At 35.8% G+C, this 14,823-nt stretch overlaps 1 protein-coding gene across 1 annotated transcript in view; it reads left to right on the plus strand.

Annotated features, from left to right (window-relative positions):
- The window catches only part of MYO16 (myosin XVI), a 2,679,924-nt gene that overhangs the window by 662,972 nt on the left and 2,002,129 nt on the right, over positions 1 to 14,823 (plus strand). Inside the window, exon 5 of the mRNA XM_044071347.1 lies at positions 9,807 to 9,915. Within this exon, the coding sequence (XP_043927282.1) occupies positions 9,807 to 9,915 (109 nt within the window). The remainder of the gene's footprint in view (positions 1 to 9,806; positions 9,916 to 14,823) is intronic.

Genomic DNA, 14,823 nt, shown 5'->3' on the forward strand with positions numbered 1-14,823 from the left:
GTAATTCAAGGGAACTGGGTTTTTCACAAGGGGGATGACTACACATTTTTTGGCATTTAGATTAAGGCCATGGTTCTGACACCAGTGGTTGGTCTCAGTGAGGCCTTTCTGTAGGATGTCAACATCACTTCAGGAGTTAATAATAGCTCCCAACTTGCAATTGTCTGCAAACTTTGTCAGCCAGAGTCCCTTCATGTTGGCCTGGACTTCAGAGAAGTGTATACCAAACAGGAGAGGACCCAGGACCGAACCATGTGGGACTCCACTTGTGACTGGTTTGCAGTCTGACTTAGAGTCAGCTACTTTCACACCATGGGTTGTATCTGTGAGCCAGTTTGCAATCCACCTAGTGATATAGGGGTTGATGCCTAGCTTAGTGAGTTTTTCTATGATTCCTGAGTGGGGAATGGTATCAAAGGCCTTGGCCAGATGAAGGTAGGCTGTATGAACCACTTTGCCTTCATCCACAGCTCTGGTGACTGACTCAAAGAAGTTGACCAAGTTGAGCAGGCATGATCTACCCTTCACAAAACCAAACTGTGTAGGATCCAGAGTTTGGAGATTCCCTATATCCTTGTTTATTACGTCCATGATGATGCATTCCATAGCTTTGCATATCAGACTCATCAGGCTAATGGGGCAATAGTTCCCAGGGTCTGTAATCGCTCCTCCTTTGTGGAGAAGAATGACTGTAGCAGAGCGCCATTTTGTAGGGACAAAGCCTGAGGTGAGGCTGTGATTAAACAGGGTACACAGGTGAGGTGCCAGTTCACTCAGTAGTTCATGTAGAACACAGTCAGGGATATTGTCAGGTTCCATAGAAGCTGTATTCTTGGCCTTAAACAGTGCTGTTTTAACCTGTACAGCAGTAATACTGGGTGCCTGACAATCTACTGGTATCGTGATTGGTCCATTGGGGTGGGAGAGATGGGTAAAGTTGGCAATGAATCTGTTGGCCAGTGTACTGGCAATATCTGTAGGAGGTACCATTGTGCAGTAGCTCAGAGCAAATCTGGGTATTGCTGTGGAGATTCTTTACATAACTATAGAAGGCCTTGTGATTGTCTTTACTATCTGCTGCAATTCTGTTTTCATAGTTAGCTTTAGAGGATTTGATAAAGAATCTCAACTTTTTGTTGAGGCTGATAAGGGAGTTTTTCCAGTCTTGGGACTTTACCTTATTCCACATCAATTTCCTCCTTCTGTTGTAGAATTTGTTTATGGCAGGGGACCACCAGATTGGCTTCCTTTTTATGAAGGAGCACTTTTTGGTTCTATTGGGTATGGTGAGATCCATGCGTTTGTGTACATGTTTGTACAGTGCATTGGTGTATGATTTGGCAGTCATGCAACTATTCTCCATTTGCATGGCTCCCATGAAGTTAACCACATCTGTTTATAGGAGCCCAAAGTTAGCTTTGGAGAAGTTTTTCATGGTGATTATCTTTATGGGGGTGGGATGGATTTCAAAGGTGATTAGTTTATGATCAGATATAACCAGGGAGGAGTTGACTATTGGTGTAGAGCAATGGTCGCCCATGTTAGTAATGACACGGTCAAGGATGTTGCTACCTCTAGTGGGGGTAAGAACAAGCTTGTCCAAGGCATTGGAATGAATGAATTCCAGGAAACGTTGGGCAAGTGTATTGGTACATGAGTAGTTTTCCCAGGTATTGGAGGGGTACTTGATGTCGCCCAGTATGACAGTGTTAGGTTGGAGGCAAGCAGAAAACAGATGCACGTGGAACCCTGCATGGCCAAACAGTAATGAATCCAAATAAGAGAAGCCAGCAAGAGTTGGTAGATGCCAAATCCAAATAAGTTTATTCAGACCGGTTTCGGCTCAACAGAGTCTTCTTCATTCTTCTTTGATTTTCACTGAAGAAGGCTCTGTTGAGCCGAAACCGGTCTGACTATATGTTTCATGGGGGATTTGTCCCTTATGCCTGAATAAACTTATTTGGACTTGGCATCTACCAACTCTTGCTGGCTTCTCTTATTTGGATTCATCAGTGTTAGGTTGGACCCTAATATTCTCCAGGGTGCTTAGGAACGTGGAGTGTGAGTCTTGGGACATGGTTGGCAAGCTATAGCATGTTATGAGCTGAATCGCTGTCTTACCCAATGTTAGCTGCACCTGAAGTATCTCAGATGCATTATGTTAGGCTACCAGTCTAGAGGTGTGTGTATCCTTTATGAATATGGAAATACCACCACCTTTGGAGCTTCGGTCCAAGTTCTGGGGCCGGAAGGTGTGGAATGAGTTATAGCCTGGTAGTGTAGGAATGCTTTCTGCTGCCTTGAGCCAGGCATCTGTTACAGAAAAATGTTGATGTTCTCCATTTTAAGGAGTGCTTGGAGCGAGTGCATTTTAAGATTTAGATTTCTAGCGTTGAGCAGCATGACCCTCATATTGCATTTGTTTGTAGCTGTTATGGTGGTAATTTGGTCTTTGGAACACCTCCTAAAAAAGGCACAATAGGGGTGACAAGAGCCTTGGCCAGTATCCGGAAGCCCAGGGGTGACAGATGCAGGCCATCTCTGGCAAAACATCGAGGTCTGTCAGTCGCACATTTTTCCAATATTTTAGAAATAGGGGATAGGAAGGCGATGGGCTGGAAGTTTGAGATATCAGATGAGGGGTCGCCTTTATGAAGAGGGAAGATTATTGCATTTTTCCATAGGCAGGGGGCATAGGCTTCCTGGATAGACCTGTTGATTAAGATACTGATTGGATAGGCTACAGTATTGGTAGCAATTCTGAGGAATTTGGCAGGAATATTTTTGGCTGAATTAGAGCAGGGCTTTAGGTTTTGGATATGTTTATTTATAAAGGATGTAGAAATAGGGGAGAGACTGAATTCTTGTAAGAGTGATTCCTTAGTGCAGTTGTGAAGGGGGGGGGGGGTTAGGGCCTGAGAGATTTTGTACTGGTGGATGAGGGGGAGTAGGTATGAGAGTGTGGTTAGTTGGTAAGGCTTGGGAGAAGGACATCTGGTGACAAAACTATTGTTAGTCCTTCTGAATGTTGTAGGATTCTAAATCTGACAGACATAATTATTAGTTTACTGTAGTAAATATTTGATTTTCATGTATATGTTGCTTGGAATATTTTCTGTAAAACAGTTGTTGATTGTTTACTTATTTTTGTAAATGATAATCTGTAGAACATGTGAAGCTTTTCTTACCGGGCCTCCACTGAAAAAGGGCTACTTAGCTCAGTCGGACAAACCCGGTCAATGAATGTAAAATAAAATAAATAAATAAATGTATGTCCATGGGATATATGCAAATGACACTTAAGGGAATATCTGTATTTCAGCTACATGGCTTCTGAATGTGTATCAGTTTTTACTTACAGGTACAAGTAAATAAAGCCAGACCTCAATAACCATAGACATACCATGTTTTGATCTTTTCTAACCTCATCATTACAGCATCAATGGATTGTCTGGCTACACTTTAGAAACACAGTGCTTAAAATCAAGCCTGATGTCAGTAAACTTTAGGATGCCTCAAAATATTCCAAATGACATCTAAAACAAAGGGTAAAAAGTTCACACAAATAAGCTATTCAATAACTGTACGAAAGAGCCAGCCAAGCTAGAGCCATAAATGTGTAATACCTTAAACCTCCAGTAGTGGAGAGTCATTGGATGTATGCAAATGACCCTTTAATGTTAGTTTTTTAGCTGTATGACTTCTGAATGCATGTCACTTTTAACTTTTTAGGTTTTCATTGATTCATTAAAGCCAATCAAGCCAAACCTCAGTAGCTGTAGACGTGACATGTTTTGGCCTTTTTCTAACCTCATCAGTACAGCATAAGTGGATTGTTTAGCTATTCATTAAAAACTCAAAGTTTAAAATCAAGCTTGATGTTCATACACATTAGGGTAGCTACAAGATATCCTGAATAACATCCAAACCAAAGGGTAAAAGGGTCACATAAGCAAATCATTCATTAAAATCTGCAAGAAAGATCTGGTTAAGCTAGAAGCCATATGGCTAAAACACAGATATGTCCTTAATGGGGTCATTTGCATAGATGCAATGTATTCTGTATCAATCTACTCTGAAGAATGGCTAGAGATTAATTTTTTTAATAAATAATGACAAGTTTTAGTTTCCGTTCAAATATTTTTGATGCGTGTTTTCTCCAAAACATTCAGCCTGACCAGTGTCTTAGCAGCTGACCACATTCTTCCTATATCTAATGGAGGCACCTTGTCACAATAGTAGTGACTAAGACTTGAACTAACTTCCTTGCTTTCAACAGTCTGCCTTTCCCTGTTTTTGTCTTCTCTTCATATGACCAGCCTGATGGGTATTTATTTATTTATTTATTTGACATTTGTTTACTGGGTTAGTCCAACTGGGCTAGAGCCCTTTTTCACTGGAGACCCGAGGAGAAAAGCTTCACATACATATCTACATGACTAATGAAGTACATATACATAATATATACCTATTTTAACAATAGTTACTAAAGGTAAAAACAAGTTTAAAATAATAGACATGAAAATACAAATAAATAATAAGTACTTCAAAGTGGAATACATAGTCAAAAATTTACATGCATACATACTATGACAACTAAGCATGTAACAGTACAAAATGGGTCAGTTTTCACTCTTATGAACAAGGAGATACTAACCTTACCCTGACATTGTTTATTATAGTATGAAAAGAAACAGCAAAGGCATCTCCCAAAAATGGACTGTGTATCAATCAAAACTCCCATTATACTGTTTGTTTCACTAAGCATAGTCTAGTGAATAACTTTCTCACTACTGTCTCAGAACGTTTTTTTTTTTTATTTTAGACACTAGATTTTTTATAGTCTTTCCAAAAAGTCACAAATGCAGAAAATAATCTGCTGAACATAGCATTTTTGTAGTTCTCATCTTAGCAAAACTTAATCCATTTCCTCAGAAAGGCATAACTGACTAGAAAGGGGAAAAAGCAGAGGACCCGGCTAAATACAAGCAACCTGCTATATGACTTAGTGTACTTTAACGCAAAGCCTGTGAAAGTCATGCTGCTTTCAGTTAGGAGAAGCATCAGACTGCAGCAGATGCTGTTTTAGGTGCAGGTGATATTGTTGAAGCAAGTTATGTACTGAGAGGTATTCCAGTTTTACAGGAAAGTAAAATGAGTGTATGTGCTGCAGACCACATCTATCTGTATTGCAATCCTATCTGATTTTTAGTGCATTCACTGCTTCTTTGGTAAAAGAGATTAGCGCATTCACTGCTCCTGCAGTGAATTGGATACAGATTAGATTGGGACCAAACTTCACACAGCCAGTAGTGAGTTGAATGTGTTTCTTGAGACGGGAAGGATTTGATGATTCCATCTGCATTTCTGTGATGAGGCAGGTCAGTATCCTAAGACGTGTAGTTTAGATTTAATAAATTATGTATAGGTTTATACTGTAGAAATTTTCTCGTTTGGTCTTTCTTGTAAAGGGGCCACTGAGTTAGTGTTAACCACTCCAATTAACAGAGTAGTATAATTTAAAAATAAACATGTCTGTCCAAAGGAAGTTCTTCTCATGAGTCCTCTGAATTTTTTACTGAATTGGGAGCCCCAGCGGTACAAAAGGAAACCATGCCTCTGCACAAATGGGTCACCATAATGACTGGTAGCTTCACTAATGTATATTTGAATCAAATGTTATATTAGTGTGCTTTCTTTGCTTATCTACTTTTCAGAATGTAATAGGTCGAGGCACTGAGAATAGCTTCACAAGACAATACTACTTAAAATATATTTGCCTTCAAATGTATGTACTATATTAGTGCAGTATTCATCCATCAAGCCACAACCACATTTTCCCATTTTTGCACATGGGGTCGAGGTGTCACTTCAACAGTGATAATCATCTAGAGCCAAGGTTTACACTGCTAGGTGCCTAGCACTGCCATGTAGTTCTTCCACACCATACACTCATATGCACACTAAAACCTACAGCCAATTTAGAGTATCCAATCCACCTATTGCATGTCTTTGGAATTTGGGAGGAAACCAGAGCACTTGGAAGAAACCCACACAAACACAGGAAGGACATGCAGACTCCAAACAGAAGGCACCCCCAGCCAAGAATCAAACCTCTTGCTGTGAGGCAACACTATGCCACTGAGTTACCTTAGTATGCATTTAAAGCTATTTTTCTTGGTGAAGGTCAAGGTGTAGAAAACAGAGCAGGGTATTCCAGGCTTTCCAATCTTCTGCAAGAGTCTCCATCTCATCCTGTGGCATCCTGAGGCATTCCAAGGTGAGCTAAGAGACATAATCCCTCCAGCATGTCTTGAGTCTGTCCTGTGATCTTCTCCGAGTGGCCATGTTGGGTACACCTTCAGTGGGAAGTCCCATGGGACATTGTAACAAAATGCCTAATCCACCACAAATTCCTATCTTTCCTGCCATGCTCCAAATAGGTATAGGCAGCATTATGATTTTTGTCTGAGCACTACTTCATAAACATCCTTCACAATACTTGTCTCACAATATCTGCCATATCATATGTGATTGTTTGCTTTGACAGTTTGACAAAATTTTCTTGATATATTTCTTAGTGGTGTGCTGTTTGCTACAGTCAAAGAATCTTTGAAAGATTATTTTCAAAGTACTTTAGACATTATTTATACATGTATTTAAATTTGTTGTTGGTATTATATAGCCAGTATTCAAGTATATATGCTCTTATTCTATTCGTGGTCTGGAGCATACTGACTCATGTGGATCTTAGAGAGATGAAGATACGACAAATGATATAGGATGTTGATTTTTACAGACAGAAAAAAAATTGCTTACTAGACATTCAAAATATCACTCGGTTAGTATAACCACCTCAGTCCATTAATTAGCTTATTTCTTTTGCTCAGCAAAAGGTTTAGACCAGATTGTTTACATCATCTAAGAACCTTCTAGCAAGAACCATGCATGTATGCATATGAAGATGGAGCAGGGATGTTTGAGTTTTCCTGGTCTGAAAAAATGACAACCTCAAAAATATCAACTATCTTAATTTTTATTGCTTTCATTGAGCAACATATACTGCAGACCAAGTTGTTATCATATAAGAGCCTTCTATTAAGGATTGGGTGTGCATGCAGGGGACAGGGATGCTTGTTTAAATTTGTTAAAAACAAGCATCTTGATCAAGTGAAATAATATTTTGCCTCAGAACATTCATACTCAAAGATTTGCTGTATTTCTGATTTCAATTGTACTTTATTTTTATAGTCTCAATATTTGCATTTTTTAATCTGTTCTGTAGTCATATTTCATTGCTGAAACAAAAGCATTTTTTGAAGATTGATTATTTGTACCATCACAGACCTGCCTACACTCTTCATTTTTTAGTTAAGGATTCTTCAGCAGTACAGTCACTTGACACAGATGCTCTTAAATTGTCTCTATTTTAATTTCTGTTCAAATAAATAGCACAGAGATAGTAGAGTTTGCATTTATTATGAGTAAATGACTGATAACTAGAGAGAAGAACTTTGATTTGTTTTGATTATCTTGAATTTCTCTTTGATCCCACTTCATTAACATAGACTGTAGAACAATGTTTGTCTATTTTGTACAGGCTATTCTGTATGCTGCTAGAGCAGCACTATTGGGATATATGGACTTGGCATTATGTAGAGGATGTCATATATGTTTGCTACTTTTAGCTTGTTAGCTTGCTGCAGTTATAATACTGTTTGTGTCCCTCTTAAGCTTTGAGTTATGTCCTTTTTTGTCCTTAGACTCACAATGACTAATCTTGCCAAATCACTTACATCTCAGTCAAGGTGTATCATAAGGTTAGGGAATTTTTGAAGTACAGGAATTTGACTTCAAAGTTGAGGGGCAATGGATTCTGCTTATATTGTATATATCCTTCTCAGCAAAAAAAAATAACTTCCTTGAGTAAAAGATTGCAAATAAGCATTCATAATAGAAGTTTTTTTTTTTTGCTCTAGTTTCATATAAATTGTTCAGACAGTAATTCATCTGTTGCTTGTATAATGTTTTTGTCTGCTGTGACAAAACACACCTTTGAATGTTAATGTGAGATACAGTGAAATTTTTTTAAACTTTTATTTTGATTTTAAATCACTGAAAAGTGCATCTCATTAGTCCATGCGTGATCACTATAATTTCTATTTAGGATTTCAAATATTTATTATTCATTTCAGTGGCTTAGGTTTTATAATATGCATTATTATAGGCAATTACTTACTGGACAACTGCAAAGGGTCATAATTAAGCATTGAGTATTTTCAGCCTCAACACTATTGTCACCCCATTAGGTTCAGAATAATATTTCCATCCCCATATGAATTAAAACTGAGTTATATAGTGTTTTGCAGAGCTGTCTATAAAACCCTCCAGCCTTGGTCACCTTGAATAAAATCACATCCTGTCTCAGAATAGTGCATCCTGATAATTGGTGTACTAATGTAAAAACTGATGCTTGTTGAGAACTGTTCTCTTATGCTGTACATAATGTGCATAAAAGCTCTGTCCAGGACCCAAGACCCTCTGCATACTTATCACTGATGTTAATATTTGTACACCCTTCAAGTGCTGGGTGCTGGATGTTTTCACAGTACTGTTCCGCAGTGGTGTTAGCTCTCTGTACATAATATCATCATATTGCAAACCACAGTAAGTTACATTAGGCAGTTAAAACAACCTAAGCATTTCATAAATACTACTGTCTTGTTTTATGTGTCTTCTGACTCATAAAAACAAAAAGCATGTAAAACAACTACAACTTGTTTTGGTTTATATTCATATCAAAGACAATGTGACACAATTATATCTAGTAAACAGTGTTCCAATTTGCAGGTTAATAAAAGTTTTTAAAAAAAAAAAAAAATATATATATATATATATATATATATATATATATATATATATATTATATAGTCTATGTTATGCTTACATTTTATTCACACGTTCTCATTACGATGCTTAACGTATGATAGTAAAACATCTAAAAGTATTATTCAGATACGATTTGTACACTAGGATTTTAAATATTATCATGTTTGCTCACATTATTATCTAAAGCTGTTTTGATCAGAATATTTTATTTCCTATGTTCTAGCTGTGTTTTGATATATACTTGACTTGGCTGTAAGAAACTGTTAATGAGTGTCAGTACTGTCTACACAGATCTAAGTTTCAGTGGTTATTAGGTACTTAAAATAACCTCAGGAGCAAAGCTAGAGAGAGAATTATTTTGTTACCTAGCAACCAGAAGAACTGTAGCTTTGTGGTCAAGTTCCACAATTGCTTATTCCATCTCTTTATATCTTGTGGACCATTTTATAAGAGCATATTTTCTTATTGTGAGAGTAAATTCCTCACAATGTGTTTAGTGCAAAATAGTTCCCCTGTATTTTTAAATTAAAAATTCATGTTTTGCATCATATGAAAGTATTAAAGGTTGTACTAAAAACGTACATGGCTCATCATGTAAAAATAAACAAATTGCCTTACTTTTGGTACCCCGAAAGAGTAATTTAAATTTTCAGTATTTCTGCATTACAATCTAAGTAGATGCAAATTATTAATAGCTGTCATAATACAGGTAAATACTATGAATTGCCTTAATGTAAACTATTCATTGCCTTAATGATTTACAGTGTAGCATAACCTCAGGATAACAATGGCATTTTCTAACTGTAACAGGGTCACTCCATGCACTTTAAATAAGTACATGTGCTTCTTTTTTTCTGTCTCATTTTATATTTAATACTGTAATAGGCATACTAAGCTATTTCTGTTTCTATGCCTAGGCTGGAGCCAATGTCTTGCTGCAGGATGTTAATTTAAACATTCCGTTGGACTATGCCATGGATGGAACTGAGTCACGTTTCATTCTTCTGAAATATCTCGAACAGAATGGTAAGTTCATTATTGATTACTACATTATGCAACATTCTAGCAGCTTTATGACAACCTATGAGATTCCTAAAGACAGAAGAATATTTTGAAAATGCTTTACTGTATACCAGTATGTCATTATTTAACTAACTGATAGGTTTATTCGGCTGACTTATTTGAAGCAAGGCTCATTTTCTCAAACTGAAAAAAAACAGCATATTTTTATGTGTCAAATTTTGAATACAGCACGTGTGTTACATTTCACAAAGGAATGCTTACTATGCACAACTCATTTACATGTGTCCAGAGGATAGGCCTACAAAATTTGCTTTTTTATAACTTCAGATTTACTAATATTAGAAGGCAGAAAAGTCATACATCTGAAGCACCTAATACAGTGTTGCATTTATAATAAGTTTAAACAAGGGCACAAATCACAGAAACTCATCCAAGTATAGGGTCACATGCTAAGTATAATTGTATTCCTCTGTGTATAGCATACCCCTTTGAAGCTGATCTCAGACCTTGGACTACTGAGAGCTGAACAGTGGGTAGACATTTGGATACACTGGTGTAATTGTATATCATAGCCCTGTTGAAGCTGATCTCAGATCTTGGAATACCGAGAGCTGAACAGTGGGCAGATATTTCAATATACTGGGGTAAGTGTATATCATACCCCTGTTAAAGCTGATCTTGGGCCTTGGACTACTGAGAGCTAGACAGTGGGCAAAGATTTGGATACACTGGTGCAACTTTCTTTTCTGTCATGTAAGTATTTGTTTGAATTAGTTCTTAAAAGCTACTCACATCTAAGGTTACTTGGCTTTTCTTCCAAGGGAAAATAAAGAATTCTAGTGAACCTGACACATAGAGAAGCCATATTTGCTCTAAGTAGATGTTGAGTATGCTGCACGGCCTCAGTTTTAAAATGCAATTCTAGGGACTGATACAGCTACATTGGAATAATACTAATGCAAATACAATGACAGAATGAAGACCAGAGCTCACTTAGTGTGCCAACTGTGCAGAACACCTTCACGATCACTTCCAGTAATTAAATAAGTAAATAAACGGATAAATAAATAAATAAACTGCTTCTTATATCTCCAAAGAATGTATTAATATAAACATATAAAGTGCTTTAATCCATGAACATAATTGGACTTCATCAGAACCATGAGTCACACTAGCTTTCATGTAACTGAAAAACATTTTGTCTTAAAGAAAAAATAATAAACTCAACTCAACCAACTGTGCACATTCCCAGCAGTGCCTTTTCAAATAAGATACTATAGTATAAAAAAAAAAAATATATATATATATATATATATATATGTATATAATGTCAGATAACATTCATTAAATCTTATGCCAATAAACATTTAAAATGCAATTATTAGAAGTATTTAAAAATTATCATTATGTATGTTTACAAAATTGATGATTTAACAATGAAATAAAGTCAATCAAGTTATAAAATTATAAAACAACTGTAATCTCCTCGCTCTTAACCTCAACCAAGGGACTATACAGATGTGATCATTCAGCCCTGGTAAATTAGACACATCTAAACTCAGTTGCCAGAAAAGCTTTCTATAATTTCTACTGTATTTTCCCAGTCACCTCCCCCTCATTGGGGGTGACCAATTCTAAAATTCCAAAACAGAATTTTTGTAATGTAAATCAAGGTATGTTTTAAAAGAAAACAATTTATATTTTTTCTCAGGATGTCATAGCTATGTTCATATATGTGTTTACACAGGGCACACTCAGTTTTATTTACATAAAAACATGTACATAAAGGGTGTATAGCCATGTAAACCAGCCCTTTAGTAGAACAATTTCCCTTTGCTAAATGTATTCTTTGATCCAACAGTACAACACCGTCCTAACCCAATATGAAGTGCATTAATTACACGAGCCACAACTACAGGTACCAATTGTGAACCTACATTTATCTTTTCTGATTGTTCCAAAATACATTTATGGTTTCTCCCTATCGTATAAGTAAAACATAGCTTCTCACCAACTAGGTTGAATAAGTCAGAGTCAGTTTTAAACATATTCCAGTTGTTCATGACTATATTTAATAACTAATAAGGTACATAAATTATCACAATATTTGACACCACTTAATGTACCCTCCTCACTCCCTGGTTCTAAGCTGAGTAGGGGATAATACTTTTTTCCCAACCTTCAATGATTTCCTGCCTTACTTTGTAAAGAAGTTCATCTCAATCACATTATCACATTCACTTAGAAACATTTCAAAATTAGAAGACATTCTAGCTGCTCTAACAATTTGTCCCTTTACTATACCTTTTATGCATGAATATGGACGGCAACTCATATAATGTAAGCAAGTATTTCAGAAGGTCTCCTTTCTATAAGTAGTGGATACAAATATCATCAACTCTTTATTTTTAGAAATGGTAAGGTCCAAATAATTTACTTTGTCATGTCATATCAGGTGGGTAAATCTCAAAAATTCAGTTGTATTGTTCAAAAAGGCCATAAATTAGAGTATTTTGTCTTCAGTATCTACCCAAAGGAAGAACAGATTATCAAGGTATCTCAAATATAAGATCCAATTACAGGAGTAGATAAAATTTAAATTTCTCCCATGCTTTCATCAACAGGTTAGCATATATCTGGGCACTTACTGCCCCCATTGATACTCCATGTATCTGTTTGAAATATTCTCCCCAATGAAAATAAAACTGTTGTTGAGGACCAATTCCATACAGTCCATTAATAATGTAATAAACTAATTATCAAAATTAGTCAGAACGGAACAAGTCTAATCATACTTCATGAGCAACACATGTAAAGAGATCAGTAACGTCTACTGTCAAAAATACGGTTTCTTGATTGAAAAAGTGCTGTTTGGTTTTCCCAAAAAAATCCCACAAGTCTTTTAAAATGTTCGTGGTAGAGCTGAGTATAATTTTAAGTGACCTTTCCAAAAGACTGCTAATGGGTAAGTCTTAGTCCCCTCTGCTGACACTGTAGGTCTAAGTGGGGAGTCATCTGTACTTTTGTAGACTTTCAGAATCCCAAAGACCACATTTGTAATTACTCTCTGCATCAAGCAATCCTCCTAAAATAAATAAATCTTTCTATAAGCACATGACTTTCATTTCTAGACACTGTAACATATTTGGTTTTGTCTTGCAGCATACTAAAAATTCTACTCACATAGTCAATTCTGTCCATCAGGACAACACCACCTCCCTTATCTAGTTTCATTACCCTGTTGGAATTACTGTTGCTGAAAGATTTTAATATATCATGTTCTCCTTTACTAAGATTCCATTTAGAAAATAAATTCAATCTCTTTAAGTTATAAAAATCTCTTGTACAACATCTTTCAAAAGTAGCAACAGTAGTATCCGTGGGGGGGGGGGGGGGGGATTAAATATACTTTTTTTAAAACAGAATATTAGGTGTATTCAAAACTGTTTCATTTCATAACAGCAGAGTTAAAAAGTTTAGTTTCTCAGTAAATAACTCAAATATAAAGTCAGGAATATCTATTTGGCATGAGAGTACAAGCTTACAGCCTTTACTAAAGGGATATAAATTATCAATAGTAATATAAAGATTACTAAAATTAAAGATTTAAAACCCTTATATGTATGTATGTCATGGTCCACCTGTACAGAAGTATCTTCTCTGTTGTCCTTTGCTGGATGTTCAATATATAAATACTAACTTAATTTATCTTTATAGCACCTTTTATGTTTTCCCTGTCCGTACCTGTTTATCTCCCCAGCCTATGGTTTCCCTGATATGTGGTGGAAACTTCCTGAAAAAAACTGTTATGTTCTTTGGATCTAGCACCAAAGCATTCAGATCTATGGGGTAAGGGGAAAATTTGTTCAGATCATTAGAAAATTGTACATTAGATTGTTGAAGTTCAGTACCCTGATTGTCTTGCACGTAGCTTGTTACTAAAGCTGTTCTTGAGTCAGAGTAATGTATTAACAAATTCACCTGTTGACCACTAGTCAATAAAAAACACTGTTAGGTATATAATATGCCCTATTGTTTGAGTAATCATTATAGAATTTCAGGAGTTTTGTCTTTTTGCTGTTTATAATAGATTTACATTTATCTTCCAAATTTAAAAACAATTTGATCGTACTTATATCTGTTTAAATCAAAAAGTAAATCATCAACAATTTTGTTGTATAAAACAGAACTTTCATCAGATATATAGTTAATCTGGGTTGACTTCCATTTAATAATACAATTTATAAGCTCAAATCCATGCCTATCAAACATGCTAATTAATTTGTCATACTCAGTACTGTTCATCAATAATCCGTTGGGAATTTGAAAAGTCTTAATCTCTTAGGTACCGTCTTTTTATTTGAACTTGGGGAAAGTGTCCAAATTATAAATTTCAGTACTGAATTCTTTCTTAAGCCTGTCATTCAAATTCTTATTAAGTTCCTCGTGTTGTCAGCCGAGATAGGTCTGGACTGATTAGACACTGTCTTCATGCTAGAACACTTAAAAGAATAAAAGAACATTTGTATGCCATCAAAATGAAAGACACTGACAATGCTTTATACAAGAATAGCTTAGTCTGTGCTAAGTTCAAAAAAATGTTGTTTTGTTTTTTTTTTGTTCTAGAGCATGTGTTAGAGGATAATAGGGCAGATAATTATAAATATTGCCTAGAAAAGAAAGAAGCTATATGGCTGACTATTTTGAAACCTGATGCGTTTCCTGGCTTTAACAAGGTTAGCAATATTAAGTGCTTTCCAAAGGATAGAAGGCTCAAAATTAATAGCAGCAGTTAGAAATAAAGCTTATACAGTCTTTCATATTTAATATTTTTATTACATATATACATTATTTATATTTTGTATATGTTATCTTGTATAGGCAGTTTAAACTTGGCCTTATTTATATAAT

Source organism: Protopterus annectens, chromosome 5.part0, assembly GCF_019279795.1.
Source record: "Protopterus annectens isolate FY-2018-M chromosome 5.part0, PAN1.0, whole genome shotgun sequence".
In the NCBI taxonomy this organism is placed as follows: domain Eukaryota; kingdom Metazoa; phylum Chordata; order Ceratodontiformes; family Protopteridae; genus Protopterus; species Protopterus annectens.